Source organism: Chelonoidis abingdonii, chromosome 14, assembly GCF_003597395.2.
Source record: "Chelonoidis abingdonii isolate Lonesome George chromosome 14, CheloAbing_2.0, whole genome shotgun sequence".
NCBI lineage: Eukaryota > Metazoa > Chordata > Testudines > Testudinidae > Chelonoidis > Chelonoidis abingdonii.
In genome coordinates this window covers 10445126-10463124 of record NC_133782.1, presented here as the reverse complement: position 1 = coordinate 10463124, position 17999 = coordinate 10445126, and the positions used below count along the sequence as shown (strand labels likewise).

At 35.9% G+C, this 17999-nt stretch overlaps 1 protein-coding gene across 1 annotated transcript in view; it reads right to left on the bottom strand.

The window, feature by feature from the left end:
* Window positions 1-649: 649 nt before the first annotated feature.
* The window catches only part of SYCP2 (synaptonemal complex protein 2), an 86045-nt gene continuing 68695 nt past the window's right edge, over window positions 650-17999 (bottom strand). The window contains exons 32-45 of the mRNA XM_075072454.1: window positions 17040-17222; window positions 14386-14587; window positions 13191-13444; window positions 10617-10802; window positions 9882-9972; window positions 8957-9109; window positions 7593-7673; window positions 6570-6697; window positions 4746-4840; window positions 4564-4663; window positions 3158-3216; window positions 2686-2764; window positions 1286-1342; window positions 650-721 (exon numbers count right to left, since the gene is read on the bottom strand). Of these exons, the coding sequence (XP_074928555.1) occupies window positions 650-721; window positions 1286-1342; window positions 2686-2764; window positions 3158-3216; window positions 4564-4663; window positions 4746-4840; window positions 6570-6697; window positions 7593-7673; window positions 8957-9109; window positions 9882-9972; window positions 10617-10802; window positions 13191-13444; window positions 14386-14587; window positions 17040-17222 (1740 nt within the window). The remainder of the gene's footprint in view (window positions 722-1285; window positions 1343-2685; window positions 2765-3157; window positions 3217-4563; window positions 4664-4745; window positions 4841-6569; window positions 6698-7592; window positions 7674-8956; window positions 9110-9881; window positions 9973-10616; window positions 10803-13190; window positions 13445-14385; window positions 14588-17039; window positions 17223-17999) is intronic.

The following is a 17999-nucleotide window of genomic DNA, read 5'->3' as shown; positions in this document are numbered from 1 at the left end:
TGGCAGGCCATCCTGGACTATCTGTTTTAGAGAGCTTTACCAACCATAGATTTACAGAGACCCTGAGTTCAAAATGGCCTAAAATATTCACCACTTTGCTTAGGCCTTGTGATAATGCCACAAATTTGTAAATTGTGAAAAAAAAAAAAGACAAAGCATATTTTTTCTCAAATGTTTAATACACATTTTCAATATGGTTAAAACATATATATGTACTTTTACAAAACATTTTTAGTCAATGACAAATTCCAGCTGAAAGCTAATACCATAAGTAAACAGATACAACTTTCAAAAATGCCATTTGATCTCCTTTTCATGTGCTAAAGAACGTATGGTCAAATTCTGTGTCTGCGTATGTACAACACAGCTCCTATTAATTGCTATAGAAATCCTATGTACACATGCAAATCCAAAACATGACGCTTGCTTCAGTTTTAATTGCAAATTACTCCTTTTTTCTATGTCAATTAAATAAACCATTTAAAATGACCCCTTGTTAATAAATATTCCTAATTTATTATGTGAAGATCCTTTTAAAATAGCACTTCTTTACAAAGCTTTCAGTAAATATGCAATTGTCAAAGCTTCCCATTAATGAAAAGTAATCTTAATATAAACAAACATTTTCAAAATATATGAATTTACCATATTAGAATTTTCTCCCTTCTGACAGAAACAGTGTCTGCAATCCTCTGCGAACATTAAACAGCTCCTCTTCATGCTATGGTAGAACAGTATCGCATTTATTATACACTTTAAAATAAACTTTTTAAAAGTATCACAGAATTCAGAGAGATATTGCAACATGAAAATGATCTTTTTCGTTCTCGTGCTAATATTAACTCTATTAAAATACAAATGAGGCAGTACATAAGCATAAAACTAAAAGAGCATATACCTATATCACTTTTAATGTATTAAAAGTTAAGCATTGTTTTAATGATATTACACCTTTACCCTGATATAACGCTGTCCTCGGGAGCCAAAAAATCTTACCGCGTTATAGGTGAAACTGTGTTATATCGAACTTGCTTTGATCTGCTGGAGCGCGCAGCCCCGCTGCCGTGGACTGCTGCTTTACCGCGTTATATCCAAATTCGTGTTATATCAGGTCACGTTATATCGGGATAAAAGTGTACTTAACAGTATTTCCATTTGTGCTTCAAATGACAGTGTACTAGATATTGCATCTTGAATAGAACTTTTTAAAAAGTGAATGTGCAGATAATTATGTTCTTTTAGGAAAGCATACAAAAACAAATTGAGACAAAACAACATTATTTACCATTTCTTTAAGAAGCTTCTCTTGAAGCCCTTTCATATCTTCTTTCATTAGATTCATCTATAAAAATTGGCAACATATGTCATATACACACATTTTCTTTTCACAATTGACAATACATTTTAACGAAGACAATTATTTCCTCAAATTAAATGTAAAATCAGATTGTACTAATGCTCAGTCTTCCCATTGGTCAAAATAAGGCTGTCTAGGAAACTGGTGGGAAATATTTATCTTTTTAGGGCAGAAGCACCTAGGTGCTATGGCATCTACTCCAAATTCTCATATTAGCATCAGCTTGGGTGCCACAAGTATGCAAACATTTACATCTTCTCTATTGCACTCAGACAACTTTTCCCCTCAGATTGGCTGAGACAGAGGTTTAGGGATTGATCCTGCAAGGAGCAGGCATTTATGCAACAAAGCACTTAAGCAACTTAATTTTAAATACATATGTATTTCCACTTACTTCAATGGGATTACATACACGAGTAAAAGATAAGCACACACTTAAGTGTTTTCAAGATCAGGGCCCTAGATATGATTGAGTCTCAACCAATTCTATCTACATATAACAAAGATGTTGAATAAAGGGAAACATCTAGAGATCCCCCCTTATTGAGGAAGCATAGCAGCCCTTTGTCAAAGGGGTTAACAACTTAAAGTTAATTCTGGATCTTCCAGATCTTTCATTATTTCAGAGACCTTGTGTGACCTTTGTAGCCACAAGTGACATTTTTTTCATCTGTTTGTGAGTACCCATTTCTCTCCAATATGGATATTGTCATTTATGATTTTCAGATTAGATTATTGTAATGATCTCTATATAGATTTCAAGATTAGCCCCACTCAGGAGGTACACCAAGTGCACAATACAGTGTCCTGTTCACTGAGCAGTGTTGGTTACAAGGAACATATTACACCAATACTCCAAAAGACTTCAATTACTTACCGCTCACTCCTCCTCTGGTGAAATTCAAGATATTAATTATATTCCCCAAAGAACTACAAGTTTGGGTGCCTTAAGCTAGAGGTGCTTGCCATTTTCTTAATTGTGAGGCAGGAAAAAACTTGAGGAAGAGGGGAAAACTAAGAGGACAGTTGCCAAACTGCTTGTTTCCAATTGGTTCTTTCCTGCATAGTTGAAATACTAGGAAGTAAAGCTGCAGAATATAATATAAACTATACTGCCTGGCCATGAAATTTCTGCCTTGATTATCAAGTTAACTGTTCATCTCTTCTAAAAGGGCAAAATTAGGCCCTTAATGTCACACAAGTTATGGTCAAATTAACGAAAAAAGTTATTAACAAGTATCTAGAGGACATTAGTATAATGCTGAAGGTAAAGACTTGGCCTATAATGTAAGAAATAAAAAGAAAACTAAAGAGAACAAATGTCATACCTCAGAAGTAAAAATATTTTCCTCATAGTTAACACTGTGGGAGATGTGCTTTTCAAATGAAGTTTTAAGAATCTGAATCCTAAAAACAACAAAAATGCAAATTAAAGATCTTTGCCGTATATGAAAATCCCACAAAGATCTTGAATTTGGCAATTCAACTTTTAGTCTAACATACTATTTAAAAACATTGATGATCATTATTATCCCTATTAGTTAATATTGCACTAGACTTTGGCAGAAAATTCTGTGGATAACAATATTATTTATTAATATTTTCATATACAGCACTTTTCATCCATAGATTTCAATAAGTTTTACATATAAATGAGCAAGGATTATTATCCTCATTTTACAGATGAGGAAACGAAGGTGTAGAGTGTTAAGTTACTTGGCTCAAAGTCACATATTAAGTAAACTGCAGAGCCATGAATAGAATACAGGTCTCATAACAACATTAACAAACCCCACTAACCTCCGCTGTTCATTTTTCTTGCATGCACTAAACGTAAGTGCATGTTTTTTCCAAAAGTTCTAAAAAGAAACATAATAATTAACTGAACCAGTAAGAAATTAATCCACAGAATGTAGGACTTTTTAAAAAAATAGGTTTCTCCTGTTCCCAAATAACCTATAATGAGATTGAGAACAGAATGATTAGGCATTCTACAACAGCCCATATCCTCAGGTGTTTTAAAAAATTAAAGGCTCAGTGAGGCAGGATCAAACAGTAAAGCACTCACCTTTAACTCAACCAGCAATTTCAGCCCATATTTCCCAAAATCTGTTGTGAATGGCTGTTTCCCCTACTGGCAAATAGAAGGCCTGAGACACTTTGATCAGACATTCCAAATAGGGTTCAATGTGGTTAAAATGAGACTAAATTTGTTCTAATGTGTGATTTAAGTTTGATTTTAAAGCTCTTTCCAGAGTAAAAACCTATTGTACTACTCTATTCTGTCTTCACCTTAATATTAATATTCTTAATGCTACTTTTACATTAGAGCTAGCAGCAGACTCATGAAGTCCAAGGTGAGCATTTTGATACTAAATAAGTTTACATCTGAATTAACTAAGGCCTATGGAGGCTAGGTGTTTATTTAGAATACACAGTAATTAAATTTCAAAGGCTGGATTTGTTTGCCTGAAACATCCTAACCACTTAGTAGTGTTGATCATTCTGGGAAAGGATTAGCCTTACGCAGTGAGACAGGTGGCTTCTTTATGGAGGTGGGAGTGGTTCTCTGTAGAGCAGGAGTCAGCAACCTTACAGAAGTGGTGTGCCGAGTCTTCATTTATTCACTCTAATTTAAGGTTTCGCGTGCCAGTAATACATTTTAACGTTTTTAGAAGGTCTCTTTCTATAAGTTTATAGTATATAACTAAATGATTGTTGTATGTAAAGTAAATAAACATTTTAAAAACCTTAAGAAACTTCATTTAAAATTAAATTAAAATGTAGAGCCTCTCGGACTGGTGGCCAGGACTCAGGCAGCGAGTGCCACTGAAAATCAACTTGCATGCCACCTTCGGCATCTGCGCCATAGGTTGCCTACCCCTGCTCCAGAGAGTCAATCTGGAATTGGGACTGAGCAACTAAGTGCACAGCAGTAGCTAAGCTTAAAAAGGACTGAATAAACTATTTGTAATTTGACTGTTAATTTCTCTGAAAATAAAAATAAAGCCAAATGGCAGGAAGATGGTAAATGTTTTTACTTTACACAAAATGTTTAGCTTTTTTTTTTTTTATAGCAAGTTATAAAACACATCTTCTCAGAACCATTAGTAATGGTCCACAGATAAACGCCAAATTAAAATAAAAGGGAAAAATCCAATATTTTTAGAAAACAGATTTTTCCAGTAAATAATTTAAATACAAACCAATAATTCTTTCTCCATGTTTTTCAAAGATTGGGAATCTTTTTCAAAATTCTCAAGTTCCTCTACGATGGTGAAATGAAATTTGTCCAGCTGCTTGATCCTACCAAAACAGAAATAAACTAAAAGTAAAAAAGCATTTATGTCATTCAAATAAGTTTTCGAATAAGTATTCTGCTACAGACCTGCATTCATGCAACTGACAACTCATTGTTGTCAAATGCTGCTGAGCTGTTTTCAAGGATTGCTTGGTAAAGTAGTCCATTCTTCTTGAGCGGCTCTAGAAAGATATGCATTAAGATTACTTTCAGTTTAATTAACTAACTGAGAGGAGAATGATAAAATACTGTATTATAAAACATAACAATAGTAATTACTTATATAAGATCATAGGTTATAGTGGACAAAAATCAACATTAACCTTCATATCAGGGACATTCCTTTTGCTTTTCCTTGAAAATGCACCAAAATTTAGTTGATTATAAAAGTCTCTGAAAAATCACTGTTTGCATATACTTACTAGAGAGTAGTTAGAGGCTGACAGCAAAATTCTACAAGCATTCTATCTTCACTGAGCATGCTCCACCTCCAGAGAGCTCACTGAGCATGCTGTAGCCTAGACTGAGCAGGTCTTTCTTTCTGTTTGTTCATGTCAGGGGCTGCTGCACACCAGACTTGAGAGTGGGGAGACTCTCTCTCCTATGCTCTCAATGTTCCCCTGCATTGCACAAGTGAGTAGAAAAGGAGGAAGTACCAGGACTTGAATGCAGAGAAGGCGCTACAAGGCAGCAGAAGATTGGAACTGGAGAAGGAGGAACAAGGACAGGCTGGGAGGGGACAAGAGCAGAGAGGGACAGACACATGAGACACAAGCTGGAGGAAGACATACTAGGGGACACAGGGACAAAAGGGTCCAATCACTGGAACATACTCCCCTCTAGAACCCGGAATGGAAGTCAGGATTCAGTCTGAACATTCCTCTGTTGTCAGCATCCATTGTGAAATTCACTGGCAAAGTGTCTCTCATTTCCCTCTAGTAAGTATCAACTACTCCATAACTCACAGAGGTCTTTGCTGTGGATTTAAAGGTTCCAACTCTGGTGATGGACCCATATGTAGGATAAACAACTCCGCATAATGGAATTTGTTTTTTCATTTTGTGTTTTTTAAAAAGCTAGGAAATTACACTGGGGAAAAAAAAAAAAACCTATGTAATCTGAACATTGTTTTATCAAAGTCAAGTCATGCCAGAACTGAGATTTCCTGATGAACCTTAATTTGCCTGTCCTATGCATATATATTATGATACAATCTTTATTACATGATCACATACAATTTTTTCCACAGGACCCATGCTTCATTCAATGCACAGGATGAACAGAACTCAGGCAGTGAAACAAGGTTGTTGAAATATATGAGGTTGCTGTCTATATGGACAACTGTCCATCAATCTCAGTTCAGCACATTGGGGATAACAACATTACCTCAGCCAGGTGAATTGTGAAGATAAATGCACGAATGTTTCTGAAGCACTCGGATGCAACAGTGATGAGTGCCAAAAAAAAACAAGAAGAAAAAAAAACATCTAGAAGAAATTAATAATTTTGAATGCTGGGCAGGGTTTGAATGGTGTGTAGTAAATGTAACATGGGACCACCACTGAAGGATAAAAAGAAATATTGAAGAATTGCCACAATCCTTGAGCAGAGTCCATCCCGTGCACTGAATGAGGAAGAGGTCCTGAGGAATGATCATGTAATTAAAAGAATGTATCCCAATGCATATGCAAAAAGGATGCCATATAAAGGTTGCACAGACAACCTTTATTCTGGAATTTACTAACTTCTCAGTCTTTGACATAACGACCTTAACATTCTTTTCATATTTATTCTTGTATGCAATAATATATAAGGCAGCTCTGTTAATGATGTTTCTAGTTAAGAGTATCATATATGAGAATGAATGAATGAATGAAACTGTATATTTTTCTATACATATATATGCCTTACCTGAATTTTCCTAGTAAATTCCTTATGGAGCTTCTGACCTATCCCTATACTTGAACAACTAGGGTCCCAGACCTCTCCATCAATAACAGACAGCTCATTTACAGACACAGTGGATATGCTCTCGGACACTGAAAATTTGTAAAAGATCGTATGTAAAGTTAGCAAAGTAGGAACATATTAATGTATCATCTGTACAATATGTTATTGCAGTTCTGATGGCTGGGTTTATAAATCCCAAGACTAGGGCTCATATCAACTTCTTTTGCATCCAGTTTAATTTCAGAAACTAAACTCCTGACCTTCTATATATTTTACTAACTGCTTTGTCTTTAACAGATTTCATTTGTATATGTTTGATCTGTTTCTTTCTAATTTTTTTTAAACATGTTACATTTTGCATGAGACATTATTTACCAGAGATTTGAAATTTATAATTATTAAGTATACTATTTAGAAATTTGGTGAAAAGCCTATTATCCACCCAGTTACTAAAACATCTTGAGATTTATCAAGTACACATGTATTACATACACACTCTCTCTCCCCCACCTCTTCAGTTTACAGGGGCAACACCACTCTAAATACATAAATGACATTATATCAAAACTTTAAAAAAAGTTGAGCATGAAAAAAGCAGGCCAATATTAGACCATTTGAAAATCTGCCCAAAAACATTGCACATACAAATTTGGCATGTCATTGCATACTTAATGTTTTAAAATTAGGACCCAAATGGGTAGATTTCTCAGAAGGTAAAATGTTATGTCCGAAGGAGATATCCTGAAGTCTTTATGCAGGCTATGACCAAACCATACCTTGAATTTGCATACCATCCTTACTACTAAAGGATTTCAAAATGCTTTAAAAATTTAAACCTATACCAATACAAACATAAAACAGACATTGTTATTTCCATCAAAGAGACTGCAACGACTTCTTGAATGAAACGCAGCTACTATTATATCGCACACAACAATTTAACATATAGCAATTTAGTAAAGAAAGTGATGACAGATCTCGTACCAGTTATTTCGTTTGTTGCAGCCCGCTTCTTCCCTTTTTTGGAAAAGGAATGAGTCCTTGCACACTGCATTATGGATTTATCTAGCAGAAAGCAAGGACACAACAAATTCTATTAGCCAGTGAGGGTTTAAAAGTGCCCTCCCCAAGTCTAAGTCTTCTTTGCCTCCACTCTTATTGCAAGCATTGAATCCATGCTTCAGCAAATTTCCCTAATTTTGCATCTTCTTCTTCAGGTCTGATGAAAGATGGTGAGGAGGAAGAAAGAAGAAGAGACAAGATAAAGCAAGAAAGGAGAACAAGCAGAAGAAGAGGGACAAAGGAGCTAGACTGTCATCCAGCTCTAGTTCCCAGAATTCAGGACCTTCAGTTGTGTCTCTCTATTGGCCTTTGGGATGGGAGTGAGACCCTTAGCAATGTGGTCTTCTACTAGAGTATCTTATGTCCATGGGCTTGACCTCTAGCTATTCTCAATGTTAACTCCTCCTCTTCTAGGAGTCCTAGGTGAAGCTCATGGTCAGCCCTGCTGTCCCAGGCCACCAGTTTCACTGTTGTACGACTGAGCATGATGGAGCCTTTTATCTTCTACTACTTGTTTTTCCTTCCAGTTAGTGCTCTTTTCCTTATTCCCAACAAGTCTCATGCCAAGGAACTGGTTGAGGGAAGTACACAGAGTAGGGGACGCTCGTTTATCTGATATACCTGCAGTGACTCCAAATTATTTGCCTCTTTACTTCCTAATAGGTAGAGACATAACACAGTCTATGGAGAATGTGTTCCTGTTTCAGGAAGAGGAAGAAGTGATCTCAGACAACACCTTATCAACTGGTAAACTATTACAAATTTAGATAGGCAAAATATAAACAAACATTCAGATTCCAATTTGGAGAGAATACTGAGATGCATCTCTTGTGAAACATGCAATTAGCTCTTTATTGACCGTAAGTGATCAAACTTCTGTTTGTTTATTCATCTGAATGATAAGAAGTTGACTGCTGCGTTTCTTGAACATTTATGTTATTAGTTAAAGAAAGAAATTTTCCACAGCATTCTGTATCAATGTCTCAGAAAAGAACAGGTAATGCTCTTTTCTTAAATGTCTGCAATAAAAATGGAGCTTATTAAGATATTCCAAAGTAGGATGACCAGATAGCAAGTGTGAAAAATCAGGACTGGGGGTGGGGATGGAGGTAATAGGCACCTATTTAAGAAAAAGCCCCAAATATCAGGACTGTCCATATAAAATTGGGACATCTGGTCACCCTATCCTAAGGGTTTTAATTAGGATTGCAGTATTATTGTTCATGGTTAAAACTTTAAGCAGTTTTCTGGTTTACATTTATTGTATGACTATAGCTCCAGCTAACCTTTATACACAGTATCATCATCTGCTTTAAATAATTTTCTAGGGAGAAGCTTTGTTTTTCTCTGTTCTTCTTCCTTCCTCATTTCCACTTCATCAGAATCACTTTCTGCATCACTATGGTACATTCGTTTGAGATTCACTTGTACTGTAGGCCCTTTAAAGTATGACAAACATATTTAATTTCAGAGCTATAGAGAAATCAATGAATGTTGCATTTGCAAGAGGACTTGTGCACAGCCCTGGATGTTTGAAGGTGATTGTGGCAACAGCCCCTTATATTGAAATGCACCAGTGTCTTTAGGCCATATACCATGCAAAGACTCCAATGAAGCAGAAAAGGATGGATGATACGGTTAGTGTGGGTCTGCTGACATAATATACTTGGAGAACATCTGTTAAAATAAGTATGCTTCCTTTCTCCACTGGGAATTGCTTCTGCAGATTCCTTACTCCTGACAGACTGATGGGCAGAAAAACCTTCTGGAGAAAGGTTGAGTACTTAATTAAATCAAGATGAAGGGACTATTCTCACAAAAAGCACTAAATTTGGCTCCTAAATTAAGTGTGGCAATGGGGTTCCAAGGGATATATTAGCCTCCACATATATCTATATATATATATATATATATATATATATGACTCCCAATTGATGCTTCTAAAGCTTAAGTGAAAAAACATTCACATCTAAAAGTAGCTTCCTATCAACAACAACAAAGATTAACACTAACTTTAGGAACCGAATAAACTGAGTATATATGAAAAGAGAAATACACTGGTAAAAAATGCTAAATAAAGTTTATAGGAGTTCCGTTTCCATGTGTAGGGCTTGAAGAATGGGGCCATATTTTTGTATCTAAGACAAGTTTTTCATTAACTATTTACAGATATCCAAAGAAAGTGCTTTTTCATAAGAGACACTTACATACCGGATTCATGTATGGTGCCACAGGGATCTTCACACCATGACTGTTCTTTGCTTCCACTGGAAGAGCATAATTGAGATGGAGGTACAGATTCCTAAAAAAAAAAAAAAAAAAAAATATATATTAACAACCTCCAGGACAGTGAACCCATTCAGACAGTCTTCATCATAAATGAACATTTACATGTTTATTAAAAACTAGAAATATAAATATCAAAATACTAAGGTACAGTTATGATGAACAAATCAGTCTGCACATGCCAGTTTTGTCAAAGTACTTTGGTTCGGTGGCAAAAATTTTAATAATTATTAATTCTCTAGGACATATATTAATAGCCTATGGCTAAAAGTACAAGAAACTACCTAATTTTATTTTATAAGTTTCTGCACGCAGAAGTGACAAGTCATTTTCTTCTTGATTTTTTTTTCCATTTTAAAAAAATTCAAGGCAAAAGCAAAGATATGTTTTGTGTTTTTTTGTTAAAATACAAATTATCGGTGCTATTGCTGGGATGAGAGATTATTTCCTTACAGTTATAAACACAGGCAAAGTCTCAATGACATCCCAGACAACAGTGTTTTTATACTAAACTGAAATATGCAGGCAAGATAACAAGAAAATGTTTGAAAAGAAAGTTAAAAATTTAAAGCAATATACATACATGTTTTCCTAATGCCACCAATTGTAAAATAAACAAACATACAAAACTGCAGCTTTTCAAATGGGTCTCTATCATACCTCTCCTTTATTTTGCATATTTTTAGTAAGATCTTTCATTTCTGCATTAATGGAGAGTTTGTCTGAAAGGTAATTTGTAACATTCACTGCCTCACTAATATCACATATTTCCACCTCAGGGTCAGTAACCTTTATGTCTTTTCCACTCATGACAGCTTTGTCCATAGTTACTGGAGTCAGATTAGGCTACACAAAAGAAAATAAAAATTGTTGAAAATGGATATTCAAATGTACTAATTTTATAGCTCATGTGTACTCCGTACCTGAGTACTGTGCATCGGTATGGACCAGAAGTAGCCATACTTGACTTGTTGATGTCCAGCTAAACCCTGCAATGTGGTGCATCACTGGAACCCTCAATTCAACCCTAACACCCTGGCTGCCAGTGCTGTTGCACATTGCTCCCCCACACATTTTCTGTGATGCCACAACTCTTTGGGAATTTCAGAGGATCATGGAAAATGAACATCTTCTTTCCACCAGGACCTTAACAACATCTCTCACCACTGCTTGAAGTCATGTAAGCCCTTTTGGACCCACACATTTAACCTTCAATAATGCAACTTTAACCCTGATGAAGCATGGAAAGCTGAATGGAGTTCACAAGAAGTCACAAATACCACATGAAAGACCCAATGCAGAAAATCCCTGGCTTCGATCTCCCACGAAGCTCATAGACAACCCTAAACCATATCCACACAAAACATGGCAGATGTGGATACTTGTTGCAAAAATGGAAAATTAAAGATTCTTCAGTGTGTGACTGGTCACCCAGAACAGGCATCACAGCAATACACTCTGCTACTCCAGACGCAATTATCTGGCTTAACCATCTAAATGTAAAATTACAGTTGTTGCTCTACATTTACAATCAGCCAAATGGAGATGATTTTATCAGTTTATAGGAAATCTAAACAGAAGTTTACAAAACAAAAAAAATCTCAGCACATACCAGGATGCATAATTAAAATAAAAATGACTGTAAACATGTACATAATCCTATGAAAGTGTGATATAAAGATGAGCTAGTTGTCTTTACTTTTCTGATAATTAAGGGACAGATCATAACCTAAGTGTCTATGAATGAAGAGGACAGAGATCCAAGAAGTCAGAGACTCAGACTTGAGATGGGGACATAGAAGAAGAAAGTGCCTACTCTGTGATATTCCCATCTCCCACCTTAACACCCCTCTGAGAGTGTACTCGAGGAACTGAAACCTTTCACAAGGGAGCACGCTTTCCACAGAGTTCACCCCTTCAACCATGCAGGAATCCCCTGATTGAGTTAATGCCATAGTCTATTAATTTAAATGTGTTCCCCCTTCATGATCTGAAATCCCTAAAGCAGGACTCCACTAATCTAATATCCACACGGAATTTAATGTATTCATGGATTATGTGGGCCCAACCTACTGCCAAGTAAACAGGACTTCCAAAAGCTCCATGAGTGAAAACGTAGAGTTGTCATGCTCCCACACGAGTGTAACACATACTGGTGAGAACCTAGACTGAGCAATCTGGAATGTGTCTGTGGGTTAGGAAAAACCTCAAATTCATGTCCCCAGCTGGAGATAAAGAAAAGTATACATACAGGAGAATATTTTCATTGGCACCTTTTTACTGAAATGGACATGTGCAACTGAATGATAATTCTGATTAATACAAATGTCTATAAATACATTGTGTGGAAGATATTCAGTATTATTTCTCTTAGGGAAATCAGTGTTTGTTTCTACTGACCAATGAGTAAACAGAGATGTGAGGGAGAAGAAAGGATGGTTTGGTGGGTAAGGCACTGGCCTGGGTCTCAGGAGTTCTGAATGCAGGTCCCAACTCTGCTACAGACTTCCTGTATGACCTTGAGCAACTCACTTAATTTCTTGCTGCCTCAGTTCCTCATCTGTAAAATGGGAATAATTTCTTTTCTCCCATTCTTTGTCTTGTCTATTTAGATGGCAAGTTCTTTGAAGCAGGGACTACTTCTTACTATGTATACATAAAGCATCTAAAAGAAGGGGGCCGGCCCCAGTCTTGGTTGGGACCTCTTAGCAATACTATTTGTATTACTATAAATTTCCTCCCATGATTATTATACTTGTATTCCTGATTAGAACAGCCTATTTCACTATTTGATTTTCTTAATTATGCATCTGTCCTAATCATGACATCAAGTAAAAGAGAGAGAATACAACAAATCTTAAAGTTAAATACTTGAACCACATAAATATAAAATAATATAAATTATATTTATCATATCTGTGCTTTAATGTTCCATCTTTTAAATCTCTTTTTGGATACTTCTGTTTTGAAAAAGAGCGTGGAATTTTGCACTTACAAAAGTACCTGGTTGAACACAATGTAACCACCTTCTACAGGCCTGCTTTCTTGTTAGAATGGCATACTAATTCTATTCCTATTAAACAGAAGTAATTCTCATTCACTATAAATAGACTAAATCAGTTCCCCTGAAAACACCCAAATGAAGCTGTTCTGATTAATTAATAAATACTATATACTTTACTTAAGATAATGCAGACATTGAAATAATTGTAAAGAGTAACTTTAAATTCTTACCAAAGACATTGGACTTAAAACTGGTGATAAACTTTCATTTCCAAATACCAACTTTTTGACATTTTCAGGAGATTGTTTTAGATGTATACTTTGATTATTCTTTTTTATTGCATAAAGCTTGTTATCTGAAATTCCTTTCACAATGCTTAAGGATTCCCTCTTTTCTGGTGTTGAGTCCTGAAGATACGATGATGTTGATCTTTTCAAGGAAACACGTTCCTGAGTAAATGCTTCCTCTGGTACTTTTTCAGCACCTAGTAAGTATAAACACTTAATTGACGATATTAGGTCTTAACACCTTTTTCTTTTATACCTCGTATCACAAGTCTTCTCTGTGTACAGAATTCCCATTGATGTCATTGAGAGTTCCATGGAAGGATGGCCACAAAGTCATGTTGCTGGCTTTCAAAGGGTTGTCTTGAATGTCTTTGAGAACCTGCAACTCCAGTTACCTTGAACAGGAGTTGTGGGTGCTCAACGGTCTGGATTTGACCTAAGAACTATATTACTTTTTAGAAAATACAGTCCATAGTGTTAGAAAAAAAGAATTGCAAAACTGAATGGACGGGGATTTCCCCATGAAAATCCTATCCTTTAATAAGGCATACCTTCATATTAAAAACTGTCCTTGAAACTGAATAAGCAGTCAAGTAAAATGCATACTGGAACTTGCAGTGTTGACCATATAAGGAAAAAACATGTATTTGCCCATGACCACATAATATTTGGGTTTTGTAATAAAATGCTATACCTTTCATATGGTACAGATGGATATTTAGAATATATGCATAGGATATATGTTCATATCACAATTGAGTTACTCTCATGCAAGTGCTTTGCCCTTAAAGTCTACACAAGATGAAATAAATTGCTTTTACTTAGCATTGCTCATCATTATAGTATATTTTAATAGAAAGTAAATTACAAACTGTTCTTTTCACTGATACATTGTATTTCTATTACACTCTGGTATGACATATCAACCATAATATCTATAACAATGATGAAAGCACACCTATGTATTTTCTGCATTTTAACATATAATGTACATTAAATGCATGTAAAGAGGGTATAGTGTATAAATAATTTAAAGCAATTATTTGGAATTAATTGATATTACAGAGAGACATTAATTAATTCATATCCAAAACTAGAGCTGACAACTTTAAAAATGAATACACAAAATAATACACACATCTCATCGTCTCAACAGATGCCGGGCTTTCAGGTGAAGCTACTGGTGACATTTCTAATTTTCTTTGTTTTATAGGATCTTTTGATTTAGTAAATATTTGCTGTTGATTTCTTGATATTCCCTTTTTTGGCTCTGTAGAAACATTGTTCTGTAGTTCCTTGTGTTGATTCACAGCTTTGTTTTGGCCATTTTTGTTCTCTTGCTAGAGGTACACAAATCTACATAAGCATTACATTTAAACACACTAGATTTAAAGAACATGTGTATATATAGATAAGTATACAGTACAATATATCTACTTGTCCAGTCAGACACATGGTCTAATCTGGAGAGGTGGCGAGTTCCCCCTTTAGTTCTAAAGTATTTAGGTGCCTAAAGATGCAGATAGGCACCGAGTGGGATTTTCAAACGTGCCTAGTTGTCTTCAGCTCCCATAGACTTCACTGGAATTTGAGCATATTTGTCATGTTGCAGAAACTGTTTAATCCAGTGTATAAATTTTATTTGATATATTAAAATTTTATTTAAAAAAAAGAAAGAGTGAAACATCTCTTTTTCACTTCGACAGTACTTTATTAAAACACACCATTGCTTAATTGATCCCATACTGATTTAGGCATTCAACAAATGTATTCTTCTTTTTAGGGCTGTCAAGAGATTAAAAAAATTAACCGTGATTAATCACACTGTTTAACAAAAATAGAATACCATTTATTTAAATATTTTTGAATGTCTTCTACATTTTCAAATATATTGATTTCAATTATAACACAGAATACAAAGTGTACAGTGCTCACATATTTTTATTACAAATATTTGCTCTGTAAAAAAACAAGAAATAGTATTTTTCAATTCACCTAATACAAGTACTGTAGTGCAATCCCTTTATCATGAAAGTTGAGCTTACAAATGTACAAAAAACCTGCATTCTAAAATAAAATGATGTCAAATTTTAGAGCCTGCAAGTCCACTCAGTCCTACTTCTTGTTTAGCCAATCGCTCAGACAAACAAGCTCGTTTAATTGCAGCGGTTGATTGTCCCGCTTCGTGATCGCGAGGGTCACCTGAATGGGAACTAGGCGGTTCGCATGCAGTTTTGTAGCCAGTGTCACAAGATATGTACGCGTGCGGCGGCTGCGTGAAAGATTCTTATGGTCCCTCATGCTTCAACCACCATTCCAGAAGCCATGGCATCAATGCCTGAGGAGGTTTGGTCGATACCAATCCAAGCAAGCAGTATGCCACAGCAGAAGATTGATTTTCTTTTTTGGTGTTTCTGTAGTTTCCCACCTGTGGAATCTTGTTCTTTTAGATTCTGGAAGCGATGCTCCCACCTCCCCCCTCTCAGATTTCAGATAGGCACTTCAGATTCTTAAACCTGGTCGAGTGCTGTAGCTTCATCTTTAGAAATCTCACATTGGTTATCTTCTTTTATTTTGTCAACCTCTGCAACAGTAAGTGTTCTTAATATGAACATGTGTGCTGCGTGTGCCATTCTGAGACTGCTCTCCCTGCCTCTATGGCCAGAATGCGGGTAAACAGCATGAGGGACATGAACTCTCCCCTCAAAGTCCATCACAATTTCTTTAATGCATTTTTTTTAATGAGCGTCATCAGCATGGAAGCATGTCCTCCGGAATCGTGGCTATAGCATGAAAGAGCATACCAATGTTTAGCATATCTGGCATGTAAATACCTTGTAATGCCGGCTACAAAAGTGCCATGCTAATGCCTGTTCTCACTTTCTGGTGACATTGTAAATAAGACGCGGGCAACATTATCTCCTGTAAATGTAAATAAACTTGTTTGTTTCAGAGACTGGCTGAACAAGAAGTAGGAGTGAGTGGACGGACTTGTAGGAGCTGAAGTTTTACACTGTTTTGTTTGAGTACAGTTATGTAACAAAAAAAAAAAAATCTACATTTGTAATTCGCACTTTCAGACAAAGATTGCACTACAGTTCTTGTATGAGAGGAATTGAAAAATACTATTTATCATTTTTTCAGAGCAAATATTTGTAATAAAAATATACACGATTTCAATTACAACACAGAATACAATATATATGAAAATGTAGAAAAATATCCAAAATATTTAATAAATTTCAATTGGTATTTTATTGTTTAACAGTGCAATTAAAACTACTTTTTTTTTAGTTAATCGCCTGAGTTAACTGCCATAATCGACAGCCTTACTTCTTTTATGAGGTCAACATATTTTCTGTTTTAACGAGATTAAATGACTTAGACACTTTTTTGAAATTTTAACATTAAACAAGCCAACTTAGGAACTTTTAGGCTCCTACGCAGCTTAGGTGCTTTTAAAATAAAATTAAAAACCCCACTAAAACATATGTTTTTGGAGTACAGAAGGTTCTAAATGTATAAATCAACGTACTACTTTAGAGTAGGGAAAAAAGAAATAGGGAGTAATTTCCAGAGGGCCTGAGCACCGGAAGGGAAGCGTTGAGGCCACCGCAGCCCAGGTGTCGGGCGACAGGTCGGCAGCAGTACCTATTGTACTTGCTGCCCATGAGCTCAAGGTTCTCCAACTTGGGCACTCAAAATCGGAAGCACCTCAAATCAGTGGCCACTTTTGAAAATTAGGCCCCTAGTTTCATAAAGATGGTGCAGAAGATCAATAATACCGTTTACCTGTACTCTTAATTTTTCTTTCCTATGTAAGCACTGTGAAGATTCCTGTTCACTCTCTGACTCTGAATTTGAGTAATCCTTATAACTTTTTTTTGCTAATGCTGCTCTTCGAGGCCATTTTGGTCTGGTTGTCTGTTTTAGTCTCTCATCAGCTTTTGTATTTTGTTTTTTACTAATGGGTACCTTTGGAAGAAATAATGTTGCTGTAAACTGAAGATTCTAATGACAAGAACTATGGAAAATAACCAATTGCACAGCACCATGTTGTATGTACCAGGAACTAGCTACAGTATTTTGAAAAAAGGAAGCACATATTAGCCTTAGAATTTTACATGTTTATTGTAAAGAACATAGGAGCAATAATATACCTCTTACGTAGCTCCACTGACTTCAGGAGGGATGAATTTAGCAAGTAATCTTTAATGGTAGTTTAGCACTGGCCAAGACAAAATCTGAAAGGTTAACAAGCTAAAGAATAATTATTCATTGAAAAGGTTCCCTCTTCTCCATTCTCCTGGCTAGAGAAGGATCAGAATATACTTATTGAACTGGACAACCTAGAAGTTCCATGGACTTCTAAATGGAACAGATGAAAATGTAAGTTGTGATAACTGAAGGATAATGATCTACTGCTAGGTGTTATACGTAAGTAAAAAGACGAGCCAAGAAAAACAACAGAAGACTTCAGGATGGGAGTAGAATGAATGTTTCTCCATCCTCCTTCTTAGTTATGACAATATAGTCTCTATAGGCCTGATACTCCTGTCCTGATCTATAAAAGAAAACATGGTTACTTACCTTGTAACTCTTGTTCTTCGAGATGTGTTGCTCATATCCATTCCAGTAGGTGTACGCGCCGCGCGTGCACGTTCGTCGGAAACTTTTACCCTAGCAACTCAAGCGGGCCGGCAGGTCGCCCCCTAGAGTGGCGCCGCTATGGCGGGTGATATATACCCCTGC